General features: G+C 37.6%; 1 protein-coding gene across 4 annotated transcripts in view; it reads left to right on the top strand.

The window, feature by feature from the left end:
• The window catches only part of LOC131314987 (uncharacterized), a 29466-nt gene extending 7925 nt beyond the window's left edge, over positions 1-21541 (top strand). The window contains exons 5-25 of one of the 4 annotated variants that reach the window (XM_058344003.1): positions 990-1054; positions 1263-1352; positions 2292-2381; positions 2510-2596; positions 2788-2871; positions 3619-3738; positions 4901-4932; positions 5022-5154; positions 7046-7594; positions 9802-10343; positions 10423-10486; positions 10628-10730; positions 10906-11093; positions 14732-14857; positions 16633-16703; positions 18965-19027; positions 19250-19322; positions 20097-20216; positions 20296-20373; positions 21024-21074; positions 21174-21541. In XM_058344003.1, coding sequence (XP_058199986.1) covers positions 990-1054; positions 1263-1352; positions 2292-2381; positions 2510-2596; positions 2788-2871; positions 3619-3738; positions 4901-4932; positions 5022-5154; positions 7046-7594; positions 9802-10343; positions 10423-10486; positions 10628-10730; positions 10906-11093; positions 14732-14857; positions 16633-16703; positions 18965-19027; positions 19250-19322; positions 20097-20216; positions 20296-20373; positions 21024-21074; positions 21174-21287 — 2843 coding nt within the window. In that variant the 3' untranslated portion in view covers positions 21288-21541. Of the gene's footprint in view, positions 1-989; positions 1055-1262; positions 1353-2291; positions 2382-2509; positions 2597-2787; positions 2872-3618; positions 3739-4900; positions 4933-5021; positions 5155-7045; positions 7595-9801; positions 10344-10422; positions 10487-10627; positions 10731-10905; positions 11094-14731; positions 14858-16612; positions 16704-18961; positions 19028-19249; positions 19323-20096; positions 20217-20295; positions 20374-21023; positions 21075-21173 lie in introns of those variants that run through there. The other 3 variants (XM_058344002.1, XR_009196557.1, XR_009196556.1) reach the window with 3 other exon arrangements.
• Positions 21542-24402: the final 2861 nt, after the last annotated feature.

Genomic DNA, 24402 nt, shown 5'->3' with positions numbered 1-24402 from the left:
ATTTTGTACAAATTGGGACGCTTCATTTTTTTCCTAGCTACGGGTTACTGACTGATGATATGCCCAGGTGCACGAGTGGGGGTTGGGGGACCCTGTTCAGCATAAAGATGTCATATTCTTGTCACATTGCCACTTTAAAATGTCAAACGAGTTTACATATCAGACCTTAGATTATCGGGCCCTTGAAAACGCGAGTCTGAGACATGAGAGAGGTTCATATTGGTTGGTTTTGAAGCGTGAGGTGGCTGCTCTCTCCCTCATCTTTTTTTTTTTGCGCTGGAATGATGGTTGACTTGTTGTTAAGGCCTTCTGGGCACTCCTTGTTTTTATAATCCACCACATTCTTGAAATTGCCCTTCCGTTGTCCTCTCTGGGTTTTATTGCTTAAATGATCCATAGTCTGAAAATTTTGCCTCTCTTTGCTGTCCAGTGTTATCCATTGAGATTTATGGTGTCACTGAGCTAGGCAACTTGTGTTGGGAAGAGTTCGTCTTACTGCCTGAGAATCTAACTTCCATTCCTAGAAGTTGTGGAAGTGCCCAAGTTTAATTGGAATAGATAGATTGAGCTATTGGGTTTCCTTGCTTTTTCCTTAGTTTTTGTCTTGTACTTATTGTGGCTTGAGCAGGCTCTTTCTATTATCCTTGTCATTTAGCTTAGTGTTTGGGTGATTGCACAGTCATGTGGATTGTTAGTCTTTCGCAGAGTTAGTGGTTTCTAAGATTTGCATGCCTTGAGGCACAGTAGTTAGGCTTTTTAGTGGTATTATTTCCTGAATTCTTTTGACTATCTGCAAATGTATTGTTTGATAGAAGTGTGTTTGCTCGATTGCGTTGTCATTTTTTCTTTTCCATTTTTTCCTTCTTGCATTTGAGATGTGAATCTCGTCCCAGTTTGTAATATATCTCTGCAATATTACCTTCATGTTATGAAGAGGAAACTTCCACACATTGTTAGCTCTAAACAACGAAATACTTGTTTTTGGTCAGTGAAGGGGATGCATTTGGTGAGGGAATTGGAGAAAGACCTGAAGGTGGCAAATGTCATTTGCATGGTAAGGATGTGATGATATTGTAGATAAAACCTCGCTCACCTTTAGCTGGAATTCCATTATCTTATATTCACTAACTCATACAACTGAACATTTTTCAAGTACTCTACTTTACTTTTGTTGTTGCAGTGATCATAATTGGTATTGATAAATCACCTTGTTCCATCATAAAGTTTTGGCTTTCATTACCGGTGTTCATTTGATATCGCAGAATGGGAGAAGGCATCTAATCTCATCGAGGAATGAGGTATCAAGGGATCTCGTCGTTACAACAAGTTCCAAAAAGAAGCAAGTGTTGCTGGTATTCCTTTTATTCCCAACACTACAACAAACTCAATACAGATAAATTTTCCCTTTTCCCTTTTGCCTTGTCTTTTCTTTTAGTTTTTCCCTTTTCCCTTTTCCTTTTCCCTTTTCTTTTCTTTTTTCTTTTATGCTTTGTTCATCTTAAGTGTACACTTTTTATGGAAGAAATTTGGATATGAGGTGCCTACTTCTTTTGCAAGTAACTCATTGGTTAGAATGGTTCCCCAATAGTCCAGGACACTCTGAATTTGGTCTTATGTTATATTACAATTTAATGAGGCTAGTATCTGGCTTTTAGAATCTCGCCTTGGTTCGTGGACCACTGTATGAACTTTCCGATCATTGTATCATAAGCTTAGATCTCTTTTTGAGAAGTCTCCACAAATCCTTTTGTAAGTTCTTGGTGCTCTTGTTGTCTTGGAACTGTAAACCTGGTGTCCTGCCATATGTGTTTCATTTGCTTGTGATATTCTCCTTGGGCTGTGATTCAGTATTTTGAAAACTGCTAACTTTTTCCTCCCATCCTGGAATAACTGTGGAAGGCATTGTTTGACTGCAGGCAGTAGATTTCAGGTTGTCTTGTATCATGAAGGATTAGCCTTTGATGAAATGATTCAAGTTCTTACACTGAAAATGAACCATGACACTGTTCCTTAATTTTACAGTCCATCATATAGCAATCTTATACGCGTAAATAGATGAATCCTAACTATTTCGCTGCTTATATGCTGCGGGCAACGCGAATAGTCTATCGACCTGCTTTCTGTTTTTTTTTTTTTGTTTTCTTTTTTCCAATTGTAATATTCTCTCCGACATTGTATGGAATTGGATGTTATTTTTTCAGCAGGCATGATAGTCCCATACTTTACATGGTCACAAGATAATGTGATAAAATTATTTGCTTATTTCCTGAAGCAAATATTGTCACACGCAGGACATGATTCCAGTTTTAACTGAGCTTCTTCATGCATTGGATATGCAAGTGGTGCTTGAAGACCATGTTGAGGAAGGAAACTTCTCTAAGGTTGGATATCAATTTTTTTACTCGTTTGTGGGATATTGTCTGCAATTATTTTCCTATTTTACGTGTATTTATTGGTTACGCGCATTTCTTCAGTATATATTTTTCCAAATACTTTATGTATTGCGCAGGCATTCCAAGTCCTATCTGAGTATTTGCAGATTTTAGACAGTTTGTCTGAGCTTTCGTCCATACAAGAGATGAGCCGTGGTGTTGAGGTAAAATTACCTCCTACGAAAATTGCTGAAGCAAAAAATTATCTTTGTTTTCCTTTTCCCATTTTCAGTATGTCTCGCCAGGGGTATATGAAGCAATCTTTAAGATGTCCCTTGACTACCATTTGACCATGTGACTGTCTTATTTCTTGCAATTTCGTTTTCCAAGGCCCTTCTTTGTAATATCCTTGCAGGTTTGGCTGGGAAAAACTCTTCAGAAACTGGATTCACTTTTATTAGGGGTGTGCCAAGACTTCAAAGAGGAGGGCTATATAACTGTCAGTCCATCAGCCTCTTGCTTCGAATTGGATCATCATTTTCTTTGTCAACTGTTATGCATAATTACTCTTAAATTGAGTGTATTGCATAAATATACTTTGTTAAAGCATCCAACTTAAGACCAATTGGCAATGAGTGGAGAGGCCGCCTAGGCTCGTATACTAGTTTTGGAGGAGATAATTAACCAATGGGGGACAAACTCCAACATACTTAAATTAAGCGCGACATCAAATCCTCTATGTTTAAATTTCCCATCCCCTCACTTTCCAAAATTGATGTTTTTGTTCGTCATCTGTTGAAGACTGGCCGTTTTGATTAAGGTGACTAAATTGTATTATCAGGTGTCCTTGTTCAAACATCCTTTTTTTGTTTGTTTGTCTTGAGTTCACAAACTAGGAGGCTACACTTCTGATTACATGTGTAGTTCCTTTTTCCGTTGGTTATTTTAGCTTATATTCAAGACTTAAATGTTGAAAGATTGGAAATGCGATTGTGTTCGTACCTACGTTTTGCTGTGTAAATAACCTTTTTTGTTGCTTTGCATGGAAATGCTCATATTAGGAGTTTTGAGTTCAGTTGTCATATAAAAGGTTGTTTCTGTGCTATGTGAGCTCTATTATGCTACCTGTCATTTAGTTGAAGTCAATGAATAATGGTCGGGCATTTGTTGATTATCATTCTTCTTGTTTTCAAATTTTTGTTTTATGCAACATTAAAGTTGAGACAAGTGTTTCAATGCTTTTCAGGTGGTTGATGCTTATGCATTAATTGGTGATGTTTCTGGTCTTGCTGAAAAGATTCAAAGCTTCTTTATGCAGGAGGTTCTGTCAGAAACCCATTCTGTATTGAAGAATCTATTGCAGGGGGTATGATGTAGTAAATTATATACTATTCTGAATTGAATCAGTTACTGGAGCAGCTGGAAATAAAGAAAGCCAAATGAATTAAGATACTTTATATCATTCTGCTTTTGTGTGGGTTTTATCTTCTTTGGGAAAGGCGTTTGTCAGTGAGTGTTAAATTTACTTGGAGAACGAATAGCAGAAAAGAGTGTCCCTTGCCCTTTTGGTAATTGCTTAGTGAGTCTGATATAACTCCACTCCTCCAAGAGTTACGCCCTTTGGAGTTATGATTGGTTTGGGACTTCTTGTGCCCGTGTGTGGTTTCTGTGTGGGTGTCAGGCTTCCTCAGGAAAAAAGACAGAAAAGTGTGTCCATCCCACATCTCGTGCTTGTTCCACCATAGTGAACCTGTCTCCATCACTGTTCTATGAGCCAGACCCTTTCGGAGATGGTCTGTTGGTTTGGAATTCTTTGGCCCTTTTGTTTGTAGTGTACAGGATTGGGACGGCCTTTTGGTTTGTCTGTGTTTGTGTCCTCACAATTGCAAGATAGGAATTATCAAAACGTTAAAGATCCTTTCGGAGATGGTCTGAGAAGTGGGATCATTTGACCCTTTTGGTTGTTAAGTGTGGGTTTGGACTTCATTGGCCTTATTGTGCTTTGTCACAGTTTACTCTTCTTTTAGAAAAGAGATGGAGAACATTATATATTGCTTTGCATTTGAGACATAATGCCTTCGTTGTAGTTTGACTCTCCGCATGATTGCTGCGTTTTCTACAGGCTTTTTTAGGCATTGATGGCTTTTCTGGAGAGACGCCTTTGTATCCAATTCTTGTATAAACCAAACCATGCCAAACCAAACGAAGCCTTGTGTAGCAATCAATGAGGGTCAACTGCAGTAGTCCTGTTTCCATCCCCTTTTAGTATAGAAATACATTCCACTATCACAGAAAAATATTTGAACTTTTTAGTACCGATTCACTATCTCAGTTGAGAAATCCAATGAACGTGAAAGAAAAGAATTTAGTGCTTCAGTTTTCTCTCTGCCTAGGATATATATATCCCCTGAAAAAACAAATATGTTACAACACGTGTTCTGTGCTTCCTGTTCAGTTTTTATCTAGCATTTGTTTTTTTGACGTATTCAGCAAATACATCTTCTCTAAAGTACTACTTAATTTGGCAGGATCTGGAGACTTCAAATATGCAAAGTAGTAGGTATTATTTACATGTCGTACTTACATTTTCTGGTTTTGCTTAAACCTTTGCTGGTTTTGATTTAGTTATTGAATACCATCCATTTGCAGACTTACCTACAGTGACCTCTGCCATCAGATACCTGAATCAAAGTTTAGGCAATGTTTATTAACAACACTAGCTGTTGTATTCAAGTTGCTGAGTTCATATTATGCAATAATGAGTTTTCAGCCTGATTGTAAGGTAAAATACTTACTGACTTACTGTATTAAAGATCACCCTTCCCCAGTCAGGAAAGAATCAGAACTGGAGAATGAAAACATTCGGAAGGTACCACCAACAGCAGAAAATACAACTAAAACAACTCAAAAACTCAAGTAGAAAATTACCTTTTTCTAGTAATTAGTTTGTTTATGTTGTATATTTCCCTTGTATTTTGTTGTTGCAACCTTGGCTACTATCTAAGTATGAAAGTTTCTCCCTAAATCATTGGTCATCATTCGAATGTATCTGTTTAGAATTGCCTCTTGCAGTTTCTAATGCCCTTGGAAAGCCGTGACAGTTAGAGAAGAGTTTGTATGTTAATTTGGCAAACATGGCATGTCCAATGATCAGTTCTTACATCCAGGGTAGTGTTTCTATTGCTTGGGTATGCCAACTTCAGAACTAAAATTTAAGATTCTGCTAGGTTTGTGATTACTAGTTCAGGTTTTGTGACTGGTCTAGAATTGATAAGAAGAATGGCTTAGCAATAAAGTTAGGGTGTACGCCTTAAGAAAAAAGGCAATACAGTCGGGGTGCCCAATTTTTGGCTGCCACATAATTTCAGGCATCTTTTGTTTAAAAGTAATAACAAAATAGTAATTGGCAATTTTTAAATTGAAGAGAATATCGGCTTTATTGGTGTTGGGCTATGAACCATGGATACTTCGAGATCCGTACAGATACTGATACTCCTCCGATACCTGCACACAGGTGTCTGATATTCTCATATGTATTCGTCACTTTAAAGATGAGTAATGCTACACACACAGCAAAAATGCATAGATTTGTTGTGGGGCCCACTATGGGTCCCACATAAATGATCCGACCGCCACCTCCCGCCCCCCCCCCCCCCCACAAAAAAAATTAGCTCAATCCGATATTTATAGGTGCTCAATTTAATCATCTAACTTTTCATTCGGATTTCAGGATAATGAAAAGTTAGATGATTGAATCGAGCACCTATAGGTATCGGATTGAGCTGATATTTCGCGGGGGCCCTTGAAAAAATGTTCTACATTTAATGAACGGCTCAGATCGTTTGTGTAGGACCCGAAGTGGGCCCGACACATGGATTTGTGCGTGATCTGTGTGGGAAAAGTCTGTTTGAACAGACTTACTGGGATCTTTAAAAAATAGCCATCATGCTCCTAAACGAGTTTACATGTGATGAAAGAACGTAGGTGTAATATTCTATTGGATGTCTTGATTATTTTGGGGACGCTTGCTCTTGAAATACCTTAAACTACTATAGAGTAAACTATACAAGTCTATCCTAAGCATTCGTTTGTACCACACTTAAGAGTATGTAATTTGCCACGTCCTTGTCCCGTTCCTCATAGCCGAGCTATCCAGATAACATAGCGTTGGACTTGCCTAAGGATATGGCTTAACTAGAAGCCTACGGAGTGCATATGTCTGGGAAATGATATGCACCAACATGTTTTAGATTCGCAGTGACACATATCCTAGATGTCTTGTATTTTCTTGATTGTTTCTGTCAATAGATTATGGTTTTGACATGCATTTTTATGACTGAATGGAATGTGCAAGACACATTTGGGGCCTTGGCCCTTGCTTAAAGTAAATAGATTAAGTATGTGAAAATCAAAAGAAGGTTGGATACAGAAGTAATGTACTACTTAATTGGTGCATTGGCCCTTTTTTGATAGAATTTCTTGATTTTTTTTTCTCGTGTACTGTTGCTTTCAGCTTTGTGCTGTTGAAGTCATTCTTTACCCACTTTACTTCATCTTTCTTAGTGATTGATGGGCTTTATTGGGGTTTTGCTGAGTGTTTGATAGTTTGAAATGTAGTTCTGGATGGTTGATGTCACAATATATCAGATTTTTTCTCAGGCTTTTTATTACAGGTTTCATCTTGCCACACCCCACAAATAAAGCAGAAGCAAGATGATATCCCTGGGGATATTCAGCATCTTGATTCAGCAAATGAAAGTTCTTATAGTCCAAATGTAGATGATGTCTCGCTCTCTGAATCTATGCACAGAGTGGACATGACAGCTACCGCCTCTTCAGCTGATGCTACTGAAACTGATGGTTCCATGTGTACAAAAGCTCCCGATTCCATTGATGAGTCAAGGAATGGTGGGAGTGATGCTTCAAGCAGTGGATCCCCATGGTTCCAGCTGAGGAAGGATGCTACAGTATTTGTTTCACAGACCTTGCATAGAGGTCGCAAGAATCTTTGGCAACTAACAACAAGCCGCGTATCAGTGTTGCTTTCCTCTGCTGCAGTTTGTTCAACGAGCATTCATCAATTTTTGAGAAATTATGAAGATCTGAATATCTTCATCTTGGCTGGGGAAGCTTTTTGTGGTTCTGAAGCAGTTGAGTTCAGGCAGAAAGTGAAAACCATTTGTGAAAACTATTTTGCTGCTTTTCATCGGCAAAATATATATGTAAGTCCTTACAGTGTTTCATATGTATTTTGTTATAAGATGAGTGTAGCCAAAATGAGAATGCTGATATGGATGTGTGGTGAGACTTTGCGAGATAGAATTAGAAACAAAAACATTCGTGGAATGGTAGGGGTAGCACCATTAGAAGCTAAGATGAGACTTCAGACTAAGGTGGTTTGGTCATGTTTACCGTAGACCCGTTGATGCAGTAGTTAGGAGGAGTAATATGGTTACGATAGATGATAGCACTAAGGAGAGAGGTAGACCGAAATTGACCTTAGAAGCTGTAGTGCTCAAGGATCTAGGCTTACTGTATATTACAGAACACGATGCCCTTGACAGAGCTCAATGGAAAATACGGATTCATGTAGCCGACCCCAATTGATTGGGACTTGAGGCTCGGTTTGGTTTATTGGAAAAATTTTCTTCTATTCTAGTGAGAGTTTGTCGATTTGGTTCTCTTTAACAAGAATGCTTTTTGTTCAACCTCTGTTTCCTCTGTTTTGGGTTCTTCTTCATTTGTAGTAGACAATATTTCTGTTGGGCCAACATTATATTGAGAACATTTCTGCATTTGCGTATGATGTATACATACACAAATATGTCTATATGGGGCTTATATATTTTATGATTTCTGCAAGCTGCTGAAATGTGTCATTGTATACTTATAAAATGTACTGCTAAGTGCTGAGGACCTGTGCATTACTCCGTTTTTGTGCCCTTCTTTTGTTCCACATACAAGAGGACTATATTAGACATTAATCCAAACCATTTTCAGCCTTATTCCCATTTATATGGATTTTAAAAATGGTTGTTGGAGCTTAAAGAATATTGGTGCTCCACTATCGATCCACGTTCTGCAAAATTCTTTCCGCATTGAATTGCTTATCCTTGCATGTTGACATACTTGTATCAACAAATGCACTTTGGTTTCTGGTGAGTGGTGACTTGGTTTATGTTGGGAGTTTGTACCAATGACATGTTTTTATTTGGTGGAAACAACTGGCAGTTATTGTCTGAGAATCAAATTTAGAATCATATTTGAATTCACCTTTGTCCTTAGTACATGATTCAGCTTACCTAGAGATCCTAGACAACTCATGTTCAGTGCAAGAGAAGCTGATAAGGTAAGGATTTGTGTCAAAGGAAGATGCTGGAGCAGGAGAAAAGTGATGGCATTCAATTCAACTAAGAAAAGAAGAAGAAAGAGAGGATAGGAATTATCATGAGCGTTCTCCAGTTTTCCTATGTAGCCTTATACCAATTATGAGATGTGTTTTGAACTTAGGGTGATACCTTATGGGTACACTGATGCCTCAGTTGGCTTTTGAAATTGCACTGTTGTGCCACAATTACATTGCTGATCTAACAGCATGACCCAGTATGAAGACCAATCACCTTTTAAACTTGTTTTGCACTTCCATCTTTTGATAATCCCTTATACATTGTATTATGCTATTAGCAATTACTCTAAAAAAAATTCACTCAAATAAAAAACTGTGCATATTGTTACTCTAATAACTACTCGTAATAAGAGATAATATAATGTATGTGATTCATCCTAAATATGGACTGAAGTCTATTTGGAATGCACATCTCTCAGTCACAGTTAAGCAACCAAAAAGATTACCTCGTTATCAGCGAAGGTTGATTAAAGATTGTATGCATAAATAACAAGTAAGTGAGAATGAAAGAAAGTGAAAACGTAGGTTGTAGAAAAGAGAAAAAAAAATACAGATTTAGGTATTACTCCCTCCATCCCTATTTTTAGTCCCTCGACCTCGTTCTATCCTGACCGGATTTGAAATTGGTTATATTTGTCAATTGGCAATACTTTTTATATATAATATGGATCTTGTTTGATAGCTTTCGATTTGTACTATTAAGCAAAGTTTTCAAATTCACCTAAGAACATTTTAGATTATAAGATATAATCAATTGAAAAATGGCATGGACACCCAAAAAGGACTAAAAATTGGGACAGACGGAGTATTTAACCATGGCTCCAAGATTCCAAGTGATAGGATTAAAACTTGCTATGCCTTATGAACAATGTAATCAGAGAAACAAACAACATCCTACCTTGAAATGAAACATGAAGCTCATTTCTTATTAATTAATTATACCAGTTATAGTATTCTTTATATTGCATTGCAGTTAGTCTGAATGCAATCATACAATGACTAACTTAACCCCTTATTTTCCAGGCACTAAAAATGGTTTTGGAAAAGGAGAATTGGTTACAATTGCCACCAGAAACTATACAAGTTGTAAGTTTTGCAGGGCTTGTCGGTGATGGAGCAGCCCTGATTGTTCCATCTGACCGTAACTCTCCTAATAAAAGAGTTCTACGATCCAGTGAGCCAGCAGATTTAGTTGAAACGGACTCTAAGAAGAGTGGATTTTCATATTGGCTTAAAAGTGGTAACCCATTTTTGGTGAAACTAAGTGCCAAAGAGCATAATGATTCCTTCTCACCTAAAGGGCCAGTCTCTGGAGAACCTAATGGAATACATAATGAGAATCTTCACACTTACACGTTTCCGCCGAAAAACAATGATGCTATTCATGGAAATGGAACTACTACCGTCTCTGAAGATGAAAATGAAGATCTTCATGCAGACTTCATTGATGAAGACAGTCAACTCCCAAGTCGGATTTCCAAGTCCAATCATTCAAGAAATTATTCAGCTCATAGTAATGGTGAAGAAGGGATAGCACAAACAGGATCATCACTTTGTCTTCTTAGGTGAAATATCTTTGTTTGTGAGATTGAGCTTTTAAAAAATGTCCATGGATGCAGTGAGCTGAATGTTGTTTCACTACAGGTTGATGGATAAATATGCAAGGCTTATGCAGAAGCTGGAGATAGTCAATGTTGAGTTTTTTAGGGTAAATTTATTCCTGCTGGCCCTTTTTTTTTTATTGTCTGTGTTCTTTTATCTTCCTGTCTGTCTGTTAGTTATTGATCCAATTTGGATGATGCAGCCAGTATCACTTTACTTCTACCTGACCCGGTCTATTTTCTTATAGGGAATTTGCCAATTGTTTGGGATTTTTTTCCATTTTGTTTTTGAAGCCTTTGGTCAGCATCACAGCTTCTCAAGTGGAAAAGGCTTGACTGACTCGCTTAGTTGTAAGTATTCGTTAGCAAATCTCTCTCTCTCTCAAGGCTTATTTCTTTATTTTCTACTGTTGTTTCTTTATTCTTGCCATGTTGGATGCATGTGGTTGTTATATTTGTTTGGTTAAGCCTTTCTTATATCCAATGGGATGGGATTATAAGTTTCTCCATGTTATATGGTCATCAGATCGGCTAAAGACAACATTATCCAGAATAGCCCAAGATTGTGATCAATGGATAAAGCCCCAGTCTGTCTCTTTATCTTCCTCTTCACCAACGTCAATGAATACCTCCCTCAGTCATACGGATGTGACACCTACTAGTCCACGCAGCACCAATTTTGGCTACTTGCCTACCACATCTTTTGGTCTCAAGGTATATTTATTTGTTCGTGTAGTGGCCAACTTATTTTCCATCTTCTGTTCTCCTAATGACTGACGTCTCTGTTGCTCTAAAACATTCACGCATGATTTAGTTCCAAATTTTCGACCTCTGATACATGCTGAGATTTGATTTGATATTCTTGACCTGACATGATTTATTATGAAGATATAGTCGAGAGAACTACTTGTAAATGATGATTCCCTCCCTATCCTCCTTTCCTTTCTTACGAAAACTATGCTTTCAAACTGTTAACTTTTTCCTATTTTAGCATATTGAGTTAGAGTGGGCTGTTAATTGTCGGAGTGCAGAATCTTCCCAGCACTCCATCGCCATCTATAAGATGATGCAACTTCCTTTAAGGACCATAGGAAGGGGGAAATACACAACATCCTTATACATGTATCCTGTAATATTCCAGTTTGACATCTGCTTCCCTCGTGGTCTTAATCATCCATTGCACATGCTTGGATATTTGTTTGCTATTTCTTGTATGTACTTGTTGTCCTGATTACAGTAAACTGGAAGTCACTTGCATACCTACTCAAGAGGAAGTATTATTGCCTTGCACTAGAATTGTAAGGACCGTAATAAGGAATCTAAACAATATCCTTGTACTTGAATCCTCATATTAAAGTTTGACATTTGCTTCCTTCGTGGTCATAATCACCCATTGCACTGATGCAGTAGAATTTAGGGTCGTTTGTGTCTTTTTTAGTGTCCTTAGTGTTGGTAGAGTCTTGAGTCTATGAATAGGTGAATTGGTCTTTCATTTGGGAGCGTTTGATTACATATTGGAATACCTTTGGGGTTCATCCCCTCTCTTCTCTTTTGAATCTTTGATTCCATTTGGATATTTGGTTGCATCAGTAGCACCTATCATTAGCTTTTCAAATCCAACGGTCCAACGGACCGACGGTTCTATACTTCTCAGAGCTTTATGTTGCATTTGCTGTGAAAATATGCTGATGGACAGGACATCATTGCATATAATTATTCCAGAAGTGTTTGTAATTAGGAAAAGGATTTTATGCTTTGTTTGTGATGCCATATTATATCTATCTTCAATTTTCTCAGCCTACTACGTTATACATACGTCATTATAGATTGTTAACCACCAACTCATCTAAAAGCTTAAGCTGTTAGAAAGAGGGGTAACTTTATTATTTATATTCTCAACTGGCCCCCTCACGTGTAGCCAAACTCTTCTCCATAACGGTTAAACATGTGTAAAATGTTAATCATTAGGTAGGCAGTGAGGTTCGAACGCAGGATCTATTGCCTGCTCTGATACCATATTAGATTGTTAACTACCAACTCATCTGAAAGCTTAAGCTGGTAGAGAGAGGGGTAACTTTATTATTTATATTCTCAACAGACATCACTGTTTAGGTGAACACTAAACCAGATGGTACGTGAGTACAATGGTAGGTCAATCGATATTGGACCTAAGCATGAACAAGAATGAACTAGATAAATTGGTGGTTGCCATACAGTCTCAGATGGCTCTTTAATAGATATGAAGTAGAATTCATAGATATGCTTTTTTTAAAGGTGAGAAAACTAGAGTCATTGAATTCTTATCATCACAAATGGAAATCTAATATCCAAAAATATGTGGACAAGTAAGATACAAACACAACGGGTTCCCAGCAGGGACTTCAACCTTGCACCTATCCCTGTAGGGGTAATAAGAGATGCCTTAAAGCTAAGGGCTTGTGTACTGAATTACATATGCATAGACTGTGGAATGACTAATGAGGATGGGTCAGCCGATCTTTCATTCTTGTCCAACAGCATGACTTGGAAATTGCAATGCGTATGTAGTTAAGGCACCCTAGTGGGAAGTGCAAGCCATTCAAAGATTTGGGTGTTGCATTGGAGCTCCACCAGTCCTCTATACTAATATACTGTAACGATGATCTCATCATAATCAAAACCAAAAGAAAAAAAACAATTCAAACTGCACATGTAATGTTAATCACGTAACGTTGTCAGGTATTGTCTATGAGGGGGCGAATGCACCAAAATATGAAATGGGCACAGATTTTGTGTCAGATATATGGGCGAAGACAATTATCGGCATTGAGGTAGTTGGATTAGTGCAAAAAGATGGTTATTCATCAACGAAAGTAAAGCCTTCTGCGTGTAAACCTGCAAATGTCAATGAGTCAAAGTTCTAAATGGAGTGGTGTAGGATGATGTCTTAATAAGCTCTGATACCATAGATTGGTTGATTATCTATTTGGTACTTGTACCTCAAGTTTAAGGGGAATCGGTCAAGCCTGCTTGTAAAGATACTGTGTGCTGGAGTTTCTTTGCATGGGATGCATGTAACTTTTGGAATTCAGAATTTTAAGTCCCATGATATGTGTCAAGATTCAATTCACTCTTCTCACCGGACTATGGGTTGTCTTTGATGACATTCCTGGCCTAAGCTTGGAGGCTATTAACCAACTTTCGGAATTGTGGCCTCAGCTATGTCCTAGTTGTCCTTGACTCCTTGGATCCCACAATGCAGTTGGTTCTCAATCTGTTGATACTAACTATATTTGGATAAGGAGCACTCTAATGAGTGTAACTTCCTTAAGCTTGAGGTGCCACTCTTGGATCATCCCTTGGCCTTGTAAGCTTGAGGTGCTGCCCTCTCTTGTTTTTAGCCCTCAGTGGATGCAGCTCTTCAAGTACTCCAGTATGCATGTCTTATCACCTATACATCATAGAACATGTTCTACCAACTCTCTGCAGTCAAGTATCTGTGTATAAGTATATTGCTTGGTTCAAGTCATTATAGTTGCATGCTGGGTGCATTTTTTGTTGTTATAGTAAAGGATTGGCAATTTGGCATATAGCTGATTAAAGAAGGGGGAATGATATCTAGTTGCTATTTGTCATATCCAATATCCAATATCTGGTAAGTAATTGTCATATGGTCAGGCATCTCCTAGACATCAAAGAACAACTCTATCAACTAATCTTAAGGCAAGGGATTCATTATATTGGATAGTGCTGTCTGCAGTATTTGTCTATATGGTTGCATGTTGGGTGAGATATTTTTCCCTGAAGACTGAGATCTAGTCTTGCACCTCTCCAAAAGAGAACCATAGTAAACTGGCCTACAGGAATCAATTATTGTCTTATGGCCCTCCATACAGAAATCCATGTCACATACATTTAGTGCTCTTTCTGGGTAGAAACGTATATTGCACAGAAGTTTTAGAGAGCATTGAATGGAATGAAAGTACATCTAAAGAGTAATTTACCTAGAAAAATTAGTACCAGTTCACTAATTGAAACAAACTCGTACTCTGTTAGTCATGTGGATTTAACGATATGCAGTTATTATCCTCCTGCTTTGGTCACCAAATAATTATCCTATTTCAAAGTTTGGGGTATGAACTCTGAACTCTGAAGTACCACGAAGGTAGAGGACCATGCTTGCTTGTCACTAGACTAATGTTGTAATATGAGGAAATGTGAAGGCGTATCTCTGTCCAAGTCATGTTTAATTTTTGATTATGTAATGGTTTCTTGCTTAGATGCAACTATTTGATACAAGCAAGATTCTCTATGGGATCAAGTATTCATTTTAGATTGTCTATGTAGACTAACGATGTAATGTTATGCTGCAGGAAAGATGTGCGGGTGCTGACACTATATCTCTTGTTGCTCGATTATTGCATAGATCTAAAGTTAATCTTCAGTCGATGCTTCTGCAAAATAATGGAGCTGTAGTTGAAGATTTTTATGCACATATGGTATGCTTTCCTGTGACTTCTTGGAAATTTCACGTTTGGTCTGGTGGCTTGTATTGTAGTAAAATCACTCAAACGCAATCGTGGCTTGTATTGGTGAACCTGTCTGAAGTAGTGATGGTCTTTAGGATGGCTGACACAGGAACAATACAATTGATTCTAAATACCGCAATATACACATTGTTTTCCTTCTCAAATTGTTTCATTATACGGGTGTTATTACCAGGCTACTACCTATTCGACTCTTGACAATTTTGACAACTGTTTATGCATGGTTGCATGTATGTGATCTAGGCAATAGCAAACCATGCTTTTTGTATCGTGAGTGTAGATCATTTCTGTGCTGTTTAAGTTGTAATAGCTACACAACCATGCAGATCAATGGTGTGATTTTAAAAAATGGAAGAAAAACTGGTTTGAACTGGATTGCACCAATTCGGTTACACCCAGACAAACCAGTGTGAAGGATATGCCGCTCATGAAGCGGCTGCTCGAATACGAATTGGTTACAACAAAATAATAGATCGATTTCCCAATGCACTGGTATGGTTTGCAGAGACCAACCGATATATTAGTTTTAATTTTTTTCTGAACCGGAGTTTGCTCATGTGAAGACTAGGCCAACTGCCAGTACTTTGCTAGTTTGTTTGAAGAGAATAACTTAAAAAGAAAAGAAGCACCTCGGGTAGCTTTTGTTTACCATTTTTACTAATGAAGGATTGTTGGAATTCTTGCAAGGGAGACTGAGCCAAAAATCCCTCATATTTACATTTTTTAAGCTCAAGGACAAGCACCTTTTGCAATCAAACATAAGGACAAATGTGCCTATGAAAGTGCCTAAAACCCTAGGGTACCCTATGAAAGTGCCTAAACCACTAAAACCCTATAATGAAAAAGCGCACCCTAAAATTCTATGAAAGTGCCTAAACATGTTTTGGCCTTATGGCTAAAAAACTCAAAAAGTTGAAGGACCTCCACTGAAAACTATTTTGATGGCGTTCTTCCCCTAAATGAAAACTATTTTACCGTCCTTATGGCTAATTTTTTCCCTTCTTGCAAAAGCATGTTTGACTGAGCTGGTTACTTGTATGGACTTGGGATTCCCATTTATCTTCTCTGTACAATCTGGGAGTTCTCTGCAATAATGGCAAAAGCATGCTCTTTGATAATTGGCTGGGGTTGTAATAAAAGAGATGTGGATTCATTAGTCAAAAAGTTTGTTGACGACAAACTGATGGATCAACTAATATATCTAACCTTCTGTTTTGGGGCTGGGGCATTCATTCAAATCTTTGAGAATTTCTTCCTTCTCTTATAAAAAAAACTCACTGACACACAATGAGTTTTGAGTCAGGTGGTAGATTGACCGATTTCCATTCCATAGCAAAGGAGTCTATTACCACATTATCCCCTCTAAAACATATAGTTCGTGGATTTTACTAGATTAAACCAAATTGCTGAGGTACCCCTCATGACTGGTAATGCTTAAAGAAGAGTGAGACCAGAGTCACCAGGGTTATTGGACATCTGAAAAGATTGGCTTTGCGATGCCTTGCTTTTCTCCTAATCCTACTTAGTTATTGGTTTCTAATATGCAGTACTGAGTTCAAATTACGTCGGTCAAGCTGTTGAGTTACTTTTCAGTTTGATGTATGATATTTTCCATCAGAATGTCTGTTCTTTTGGATGATGTGTTTTCATGACCTGGTTATTATACTCTCAAATAACCTAGATTGTAGTAAAGCTGACAGAAGACAGGTTATTTGCCTTTTTATCAGGTGGATTCTGTACCAGATCTTACTCAACATATTCATAGAACGACTGCAAGATTACTTCTTCATATTAACGGGTATGAAACAATACCGATTGCGACAATGGGTTTATATTTTTATTTTAGTGTTCTACTACGTAAAGAAGTGATATTGATTAATATGGTTTGATTTAGGTGCGTGATGTAGGACGGTTTTAGGACAATTAGATATTGCTGCCTACAACTGGAATCGTGGTGGTTTTAGGTGGGGAAATAAGAATATTACTTGGATAAGTGCGCAAAGAAGGAGAAACAAAAGAAGGAGAAGAGAAAGAAAGATAGAGGTGTTTCACCCTTGCAAGGGTTAGGCGGTTTCTGCAAGGAAGGACCGCAGCCCAAACCCCAATTACAATGGCCTCAGTCGTGTAAAACTCACTTTGTTAATCAACTCTCTGTTGGAAAGAAAGAATACATCCATACTTATAGGCTAAACAATGGCCTTTTGAAGTCCTAGAAGTCTAAGTGACATGAACTTAATCAATGAACACATTTAACAAGATAATGAATGAACCTAGATATAAACGCATACATTGAACCTACTAACAATAAGATGCAAACAACTAAAATGTGTTTAATGCATCTAGATGAATTCTAATACAAGCACTAAATTCATGATGACCCTTTAACTACCAAACTACCAATCCTTGTATGAACCTTGCAGCTCTTATTAGAGTCTCTGCAACTACCAAAATACCCTCATCTAGCAATTTATTATTTTGTGTTGTCCTCATCAGTGCGTATCACCTTTCACATGTTATTCTTACAAGATGCAATTCGTTTGACCTTCTGTTACGATTTCTTCATTCTCAATAATTCTTATCGTATGGGGGTGTCAATGGACTGAACCTTGATATTATCTTACATCGACTTGCAAATCAACCTGAAATTCTTAAACCAAACAAACCACTATTAGAAATCTTGAAGTAAGAAATCGTGAACCAAGGCACTCGCTTTGACTGATATGAAGTAGAAAATCTTGAACCAAGGCACCCGCTTGGACTTGTTTACCGATCCAAAAGGTGAATTACAAAGATAGGAACCAAATAGAGGATCATATATCATTTTATTTTGAGCAGGTAGAGAACTCTTATTAGGTTAAATGTTGGCGTGACACATAGTTGCAATGTCATTGGTTGTGTTGTGGCCTTGTAATGTACCGTTTGTATGTTATTGTCTAGTTAATTTTACCAAGTTCTCTAGTACTTGAATCACATTAGAGCTGTAGCATGAAGACAAGGATGAGTTGAAAACCCTTCAACTTTGATGGATGGAGCAGACCTCAGATTTTTTAGTAGTTGTTGAACCTTTTGAATTAATAGATAATCTCGACATTCAAAGTGATCTACGAAGCTGTAAAGAGTTGTAGATGTTTTGAGTGTTGTTATCATCATTATTAGTATTCAGCATCTAGCTTCTTTCATCATCAAGCATGTAAGAATTGTAATTTTCCTTAAGAAATTAGTATTTAGATTGTAATTTCTACGGGGCTGAGTGTTTTATATCAAGATGTATTTCTTAGGAAGGATTAAATGACCCTATTTCAAATAAAGCGGTGGTCAATGCGTCCTTTTACGATTTTTGTTTTACTGATTTCAGAAAGAAAGGTTATCTGTTAAACTGTCAAAGCATGAGGTATCTGTCAAATATAAACATGGAAACATGTGAATAATAAATTACTGCCCCCCTATAATGCACAGACATGGACACAGACACGGGAATTTTAAAAAAAATGAAGATACGGACACGGTAGGGGACACGTCACGTGTATATTTAGTTAATTATTTAATAATATATATACATATAAATATTTTTTAATTTTTGAAAATAGCCAATCTCATCGAGTGATTCTTTATGATTGATGCATTTTGTGATAGTTTATATGATATATTAGATAAGGAACGTCATGTATGAAGTTAACTGTGAAACTAAAAAATGGATCTACAAAATGCCGTCATAAGATCATCAATAATTGGACACGCCACGTGGCCCTCTCCGTGTCCCATACGTGTCCCCATCTGTGTCCCCCCTCCAAAAATTAAATTATTGGACACGCCATGTGGCGTGTCAGACATGTGTCCCACGCGTGTCCAGACACGGGGATACCTCGACCTCTAGAGGTGTCGGTGCTTCATAGCTGCCCCCTGTCCAGAAGAGTTTTGGAACACCAGCGTGCTAATTACAATTGGGCATGCATGCATACTTATCCACTATCCAGGTTGATTGAATTGCAACCTTAAATTATTATTATTATTTTTTTGGGAACACTTGGGGCACACTTGATTATTATGCAATTTTAGCAGGTATGTTGATCGCATTGCCAACGCTAAATGGGAAGTTAAAGAGCTTGGACTAGAACACAACGGGTAATTCTCTAGATATTGCCTTTTCTTCCCAACCCTGAAGTTTGCTATTTTATTACATAATCTCTCTGCAGCAATATTTTACTGATGTACAAAATGCTCTTTTATTGAGTAACATTGTGATTCAAAGTATCTGAAATGAGAAATACTCCACAATACACTATATATTGTAATTCATGTTGCTGTGTGCGGAAGTTTGTCTCATCCTCAATCTTCTATTAATAGTTACGTAGATTTGCTGCTGGGAGAATTTAAGCACTACAAGACAAGGCTTGCTCATGGAGGAATTCAGAAGGAGGTAACATTCTCTACTAGTATTATAAACATCGTCAGAAAGCTCATTTGCTATGTAGCTGTCTAATTTTTACATGGTGTTACACCCACTTGCGTTGTGTGTGTGTCTTTACATTTATGGATATGTTTATGTATTCATGTATCCATTCTGATCATTACGTGGCTGAATTTCTCTTGTCCATTGATGTGCCATATAATCTACCCAAGTTTAGCTTTTGTTTCCTCTGAGAGATATGTGATGGGATCTTGCTTCTCCTTCATCAGTGTGTTGTAGCATAGCTTTGCTGGTTTGGAGTCTTTTGCAATTTCTTAAAGCCCATAAGCTTTTAGCATATTTTTTAATCCATTGAATTATACTTCTCATTCTAATCAACTTGAACCATCTGCACTCTTTTTGTTCTATTCTATCTAGAGAGTTGTGTGCAACGGGCAGATTTTTCCTCCTTTTTTGGAGCAAAAAATAATTAATACGATTATGTTTTGCCGATGTAATGTAAAACCATGATTCAAACTTTTTGTGCTTTAACTTTTTCTTTCTGGATTTGTTCTCTTTCTCGCAATTCTTGGGTGCTACTGGAAAGAAATGATCTTGGCCACACATGACAATCAAACAACATATAGGTTCCTCTGTTGATGTGAATCTTGCATGTGATGAATCTAGCAAGATATGTTATCGGTATTATTTGTGATGCAGGATGGAATGGTTATCCAATTGAACTTCATATGATTGAATAAAACATGACTAACTGCTAGACGTCACCCCCCTCTCTGAACACAGGTTCAGGACCTCCTCTTAGAATATGGACTTGAAATTGTTGGTGAAACTCTCATTGAAGGCCTATCGCGAGTGAGGAGGTGTTCTGATGAGGGACGAGCTCTTATGTCATTAGATCTTCAGGTTTTCGTTATGAAATAATGTAATTTTTCTTTAGTTTAGTTTTTGGTATGCATTTGAAGACTGTTTGTTTACCTTTCAGGTTTTGATAAACGGCCTACACCATTTTATCTCCCTAAATGTGAGACCAAAATTTCAAACAGTTGAAACTTTCATCAAGGTAAGCAAAAGCGCTGTGATTATCGGTTGATTTAAATATTGAAGGAATGAGTAGAAATCCAGAGCCAAATAAGTTGATTGCAATAAATGACACTTCACCCTTTGGCTTGGGTATTCAATTGAATACCTGAGTTCGTTTTGTATGCATATGCCTCAAATATATCTGCTAATTTCAGCTGTTTCACTCAAAAGCTGAATACCCAGCTCACTCCACTGCAAATTTTGAACACCCAAACGCAATCAGAATTTTGATGATTAACTTAATTTGGACATAGATGAGTCTAAAACTTTATTTGAACGAAGGGAACCCATAAATCTTTTCAATTATTGCTCAAAGAAAGTGTGTATAGAATAAAAATTTCCATTCTTTAAACAGGTGAAAGAATAATTTAATGTCTTGAAATTCTCCTTAATCTTATGATTTGAGAAAGATTAAGGTAGTGATTTTGTTGGAAACAGGCAATAGACGTAGATAAATGTTACCTTTCTTACATACTCCAGCTTGTGCAACTTAAGTTTTAAACATTCCTGGAACTGTCACTGATTGCAGTGTCCATTCTGTCTGGAGCACATCACTCATTTGCTACCTTTCTTCAAACTTAAACACTATATCATGATAATTAACCACTGTTTTCTCTCTTTATGGTGCAGGCTTACTATCTTCCTGAAACTGAATATGTGCATTGGGCACGCAAACATCCGGTAAGATGGGTGGGCATATAGATATGTAAATGCACACAAAATCTTGTCTCGTGAATAGTTTGTTTATAATCAAGGCATGCGGATCTGTTTTTCTTGTAGGAATATACAAAAACTCAAATCATAGGGTTGATCAATCTCGTTGCCACGATGAAAGGATGGAAAAGAAAAACAAGGTTGGAAGTGCTAGAAAAGATCGAGGGAGCTGGAGTTTAGCTTCTGCTAGTGTTGTTTGTAAGATTTCAAGGATATAGCTCTTAACTAAATTTTGTACCTCATCTTTGTCGCCCCTTTAAATGAGTTATGTAAATTGCGTAATTGCTTAGTCTCTCTTATTGATATAGAGACAGGGCTGTATATCTTCTTGTCTCTGATTGTAATATAATTTCTACCCTTCAAGGCTACATAAAATGTAATTTTGGATCACATTACAGAGGAAATAAATAAGTTTACTGGTGCACAGTTAAAGAGATCCGATTCCATGTTTCTTCCTGGGAAATTTCATAGACTAGTTTTTTCCCTAGTACTTGCTGGCTGGTCCTCGAAGTAACAAGAGCAGATGGATTGGAGGACGGAATCCGCATGTTTTGCCGTTTTCCTCTTAATTTACGACAGTCTTGACAATATTATTAAGGCTGTCATTGATTAGTCGCTGGATTTTTTGGACCCTTCTACAGAAACAGACCATGGCCACCGACGGCCATGCGGGGCCCACTTCGGACCTTGCACGGATGATCTGAGCTATTCAATAATTTTAAAATAAAAGAGTGAGTGGTTCTATGAAAAATCAGCCCAATCCGATATGTGTAAGTGCTCGATCCAATCTTCTATTTGTTTCATGAATCCAGAATCGGAATGAAAACATGGAAATTTTGATCGAGCATCTACATATACCGGATTGAGCTATTTTTTATGGGCCCACTAGGTTTTTTATTTTAAAATTATTGAACGGTTCGGATCATCTATGAGGGGTCCAAAGTAGGCCCCGCGTGGCCGTCGGTGGCCATAGTCGGTACCTATGGTCTGTTTCCTTAGAGTTGCCGAGATTTTTTGGTGCAGTCAAGAAAATTGTTATATGCATCTCGTTTAATTTTGATAATTGGGTGCCCAGCTTAAGGGCATCTTGACTAATTCTAGGGCTTGACAAATTTTCAGTAGCATTTAAGGCCCCGTTTGATAAACTTATTAGACATTGGGATTGGACTATCAATCTCAAGGGACTACCAATCCTTGGTAACCCAAAATGGGTTAGGACTATTAGTTTCTTGGGACTAGTAAGGTGAGCTTTAGGGACTATTATGAATACCCTGGGGCCCCGTTTGATAACAGTGATAGATGGATGAGATTCGTAAAGAGATAAGATTAGGATTGAGATTGATAATGTCACGCCCTCGATTTTCAATATAAATAATAATCCATTTCAATAATCAATCTCTGTTTAATATAGATAATACCCAAAAGAGAGTTCCCCAAAAGGGGATTTACAAATCAAGTCCCAGAGTTTAGAGATTTTACAACATTGGCACTACGGCCCAAATTCCATAATTAGACAAAGATAGTAAAGTTTAGAAATTTCATAATATCCAAAGTTAAGAGAATTCAAATGATTTACAGTTACATCTTTTCAAGAAATCAAACAATGGATGATAAAATCATTCCTCGATGACAGCTTTCAAAAGATGTGAAGTCAAGCATACACACCATGCGCTCCGCTTCAAATCCTTGCTTTTTACCTGAAAATGATAGGTTGAGCTACACTAGCCCAGTAGAGAATTCTATACACAAGCTATAAGTAAATGTGATGAAACATGCAACAAGAGTGAATGAATTCCAATGAGACGAACAAGAGGTATAAAGGAGCACCACAATGAACCGACAGACTACGACTACGGGATCCTATACATCTTATAGTTATCCCTAACCATTCATATATCGAGTCGGAAGTAGCATTCAACACACACATCCATCCAAGTAACTTACGACAATTTCTCATACCGTTTTAAGATTTCTCAACGAACACCACAACTAGCTTCCTCATTTCTTACCATTCATCATTAAGCCCCTTTTCATAAAAACGTTCCTTTTTTGGTTGCCAAAAATACTTTCAAGAAAACTCTCGACCTTTATGGGTCAAGCTCCGTTGATTCGAGTTTGAATAGCCAGAGTCCGTTGATTCTGCGCATGAATACCAGAAACCGTTGATTTGCTCAAGAATAGCCGGAGGATTTTCATAAAAATCCTTTTTCCAAAACCAAATTCTTTCATTTTCAAAAACTTTGATAAATTCAATCATTTATTCTCTTTTTCAACGGTTACAATCGCCAATAATACACAGCTCAATCAATAACATAAACTTTCGTAATCAGTCATAGCTTCCTTCATTATGTGAGACATTCAACTGTGTTACCACCACTTGCGTCACAGTGAATTCTCTCCACCTGGGTTTCCGCATTACCACACCTTGCGTTGCGGGCCCTTTATTTAAATTCTCAATTCAAGCATACACACACATAAACCATCATTCAACGTACAAGCAGGCAACATTTCTCAAATTCACCTTGCAACGCAAACTAGTAAACATGTCACATCGTACGTTGATAAATACATTAAGTTCACATTATTACTCTAAGTCTATCACAATGCTCTACGTTACGTATCGAACCCATAACGACTCCACAACAAACCACCCTCTAGGTTCTATACGAGAATCTTATAAAACGGGTGCCAAAGGAACCTAGGGAGCTCAACAGGACGAAGCATGAGGATACGAATCACAATACTACCCATCTAATCACTAGACAAACTCATGTCTACCCACAACACTTACCATATTACCTCTTATGGTCCACGATATTCCTATCAACCTCATGGTACGATCCCTAACCAACTTCGTTAATATTTAGCTCTAATGAGTGCCAAGAAACAAGGTCGAACAATGAGTTATTGGGACGTAAGCAATCATACTCAAGAGTGACTTAAACATGTTCTAATCATAAACGGAATCATAACACGGAACGAGAACAACCTTAGGATTAACCACGGACATCGGCAGATTGACACACCTTTACTCAAATGGTCATAACTTTTTTTGTACTAAGATTATTAAAGTGATTCTTATGGCAAATGAAAGCTAACTTCAAGACCTTTGAATTGATATAAAGTTTGCATGAATCCGACATCAGACGAGAAAGTTATGGCCGTTTGAAGTTGAGCTGAATCCCAGAAGACGAGCAGAAATTTCAGAGAATGGAGGGATCGATCCCTCCTCTCTTGGGGATCGATCCCCAAGGGCAAAAGTCAGATGTTTTCCAGATTTGAATGAGGGATCGAT

The sequence above is a fragment of the Rhododendron vialii genome, chromosome 13a (genome assembly GCF_030253575.1).
Source record: "Rhododendron vialii isolate Sample 1 chromosome 13a, ASM3025357v1".
In the NCBI taxonomy this organism is placed as follows: domain Eukaryota; kingdom Viridiplantae; phylum Streptophyta; class Magnoliopsida; order Ericales; family Ericaceae; genus Rhododendron; species Rhododendron vialii.
The sequence above is the reverse complement of the archived record's forward strand: the minus strand, read 5'-3'. Positions and strand labels throughout refer to the sequence as shown.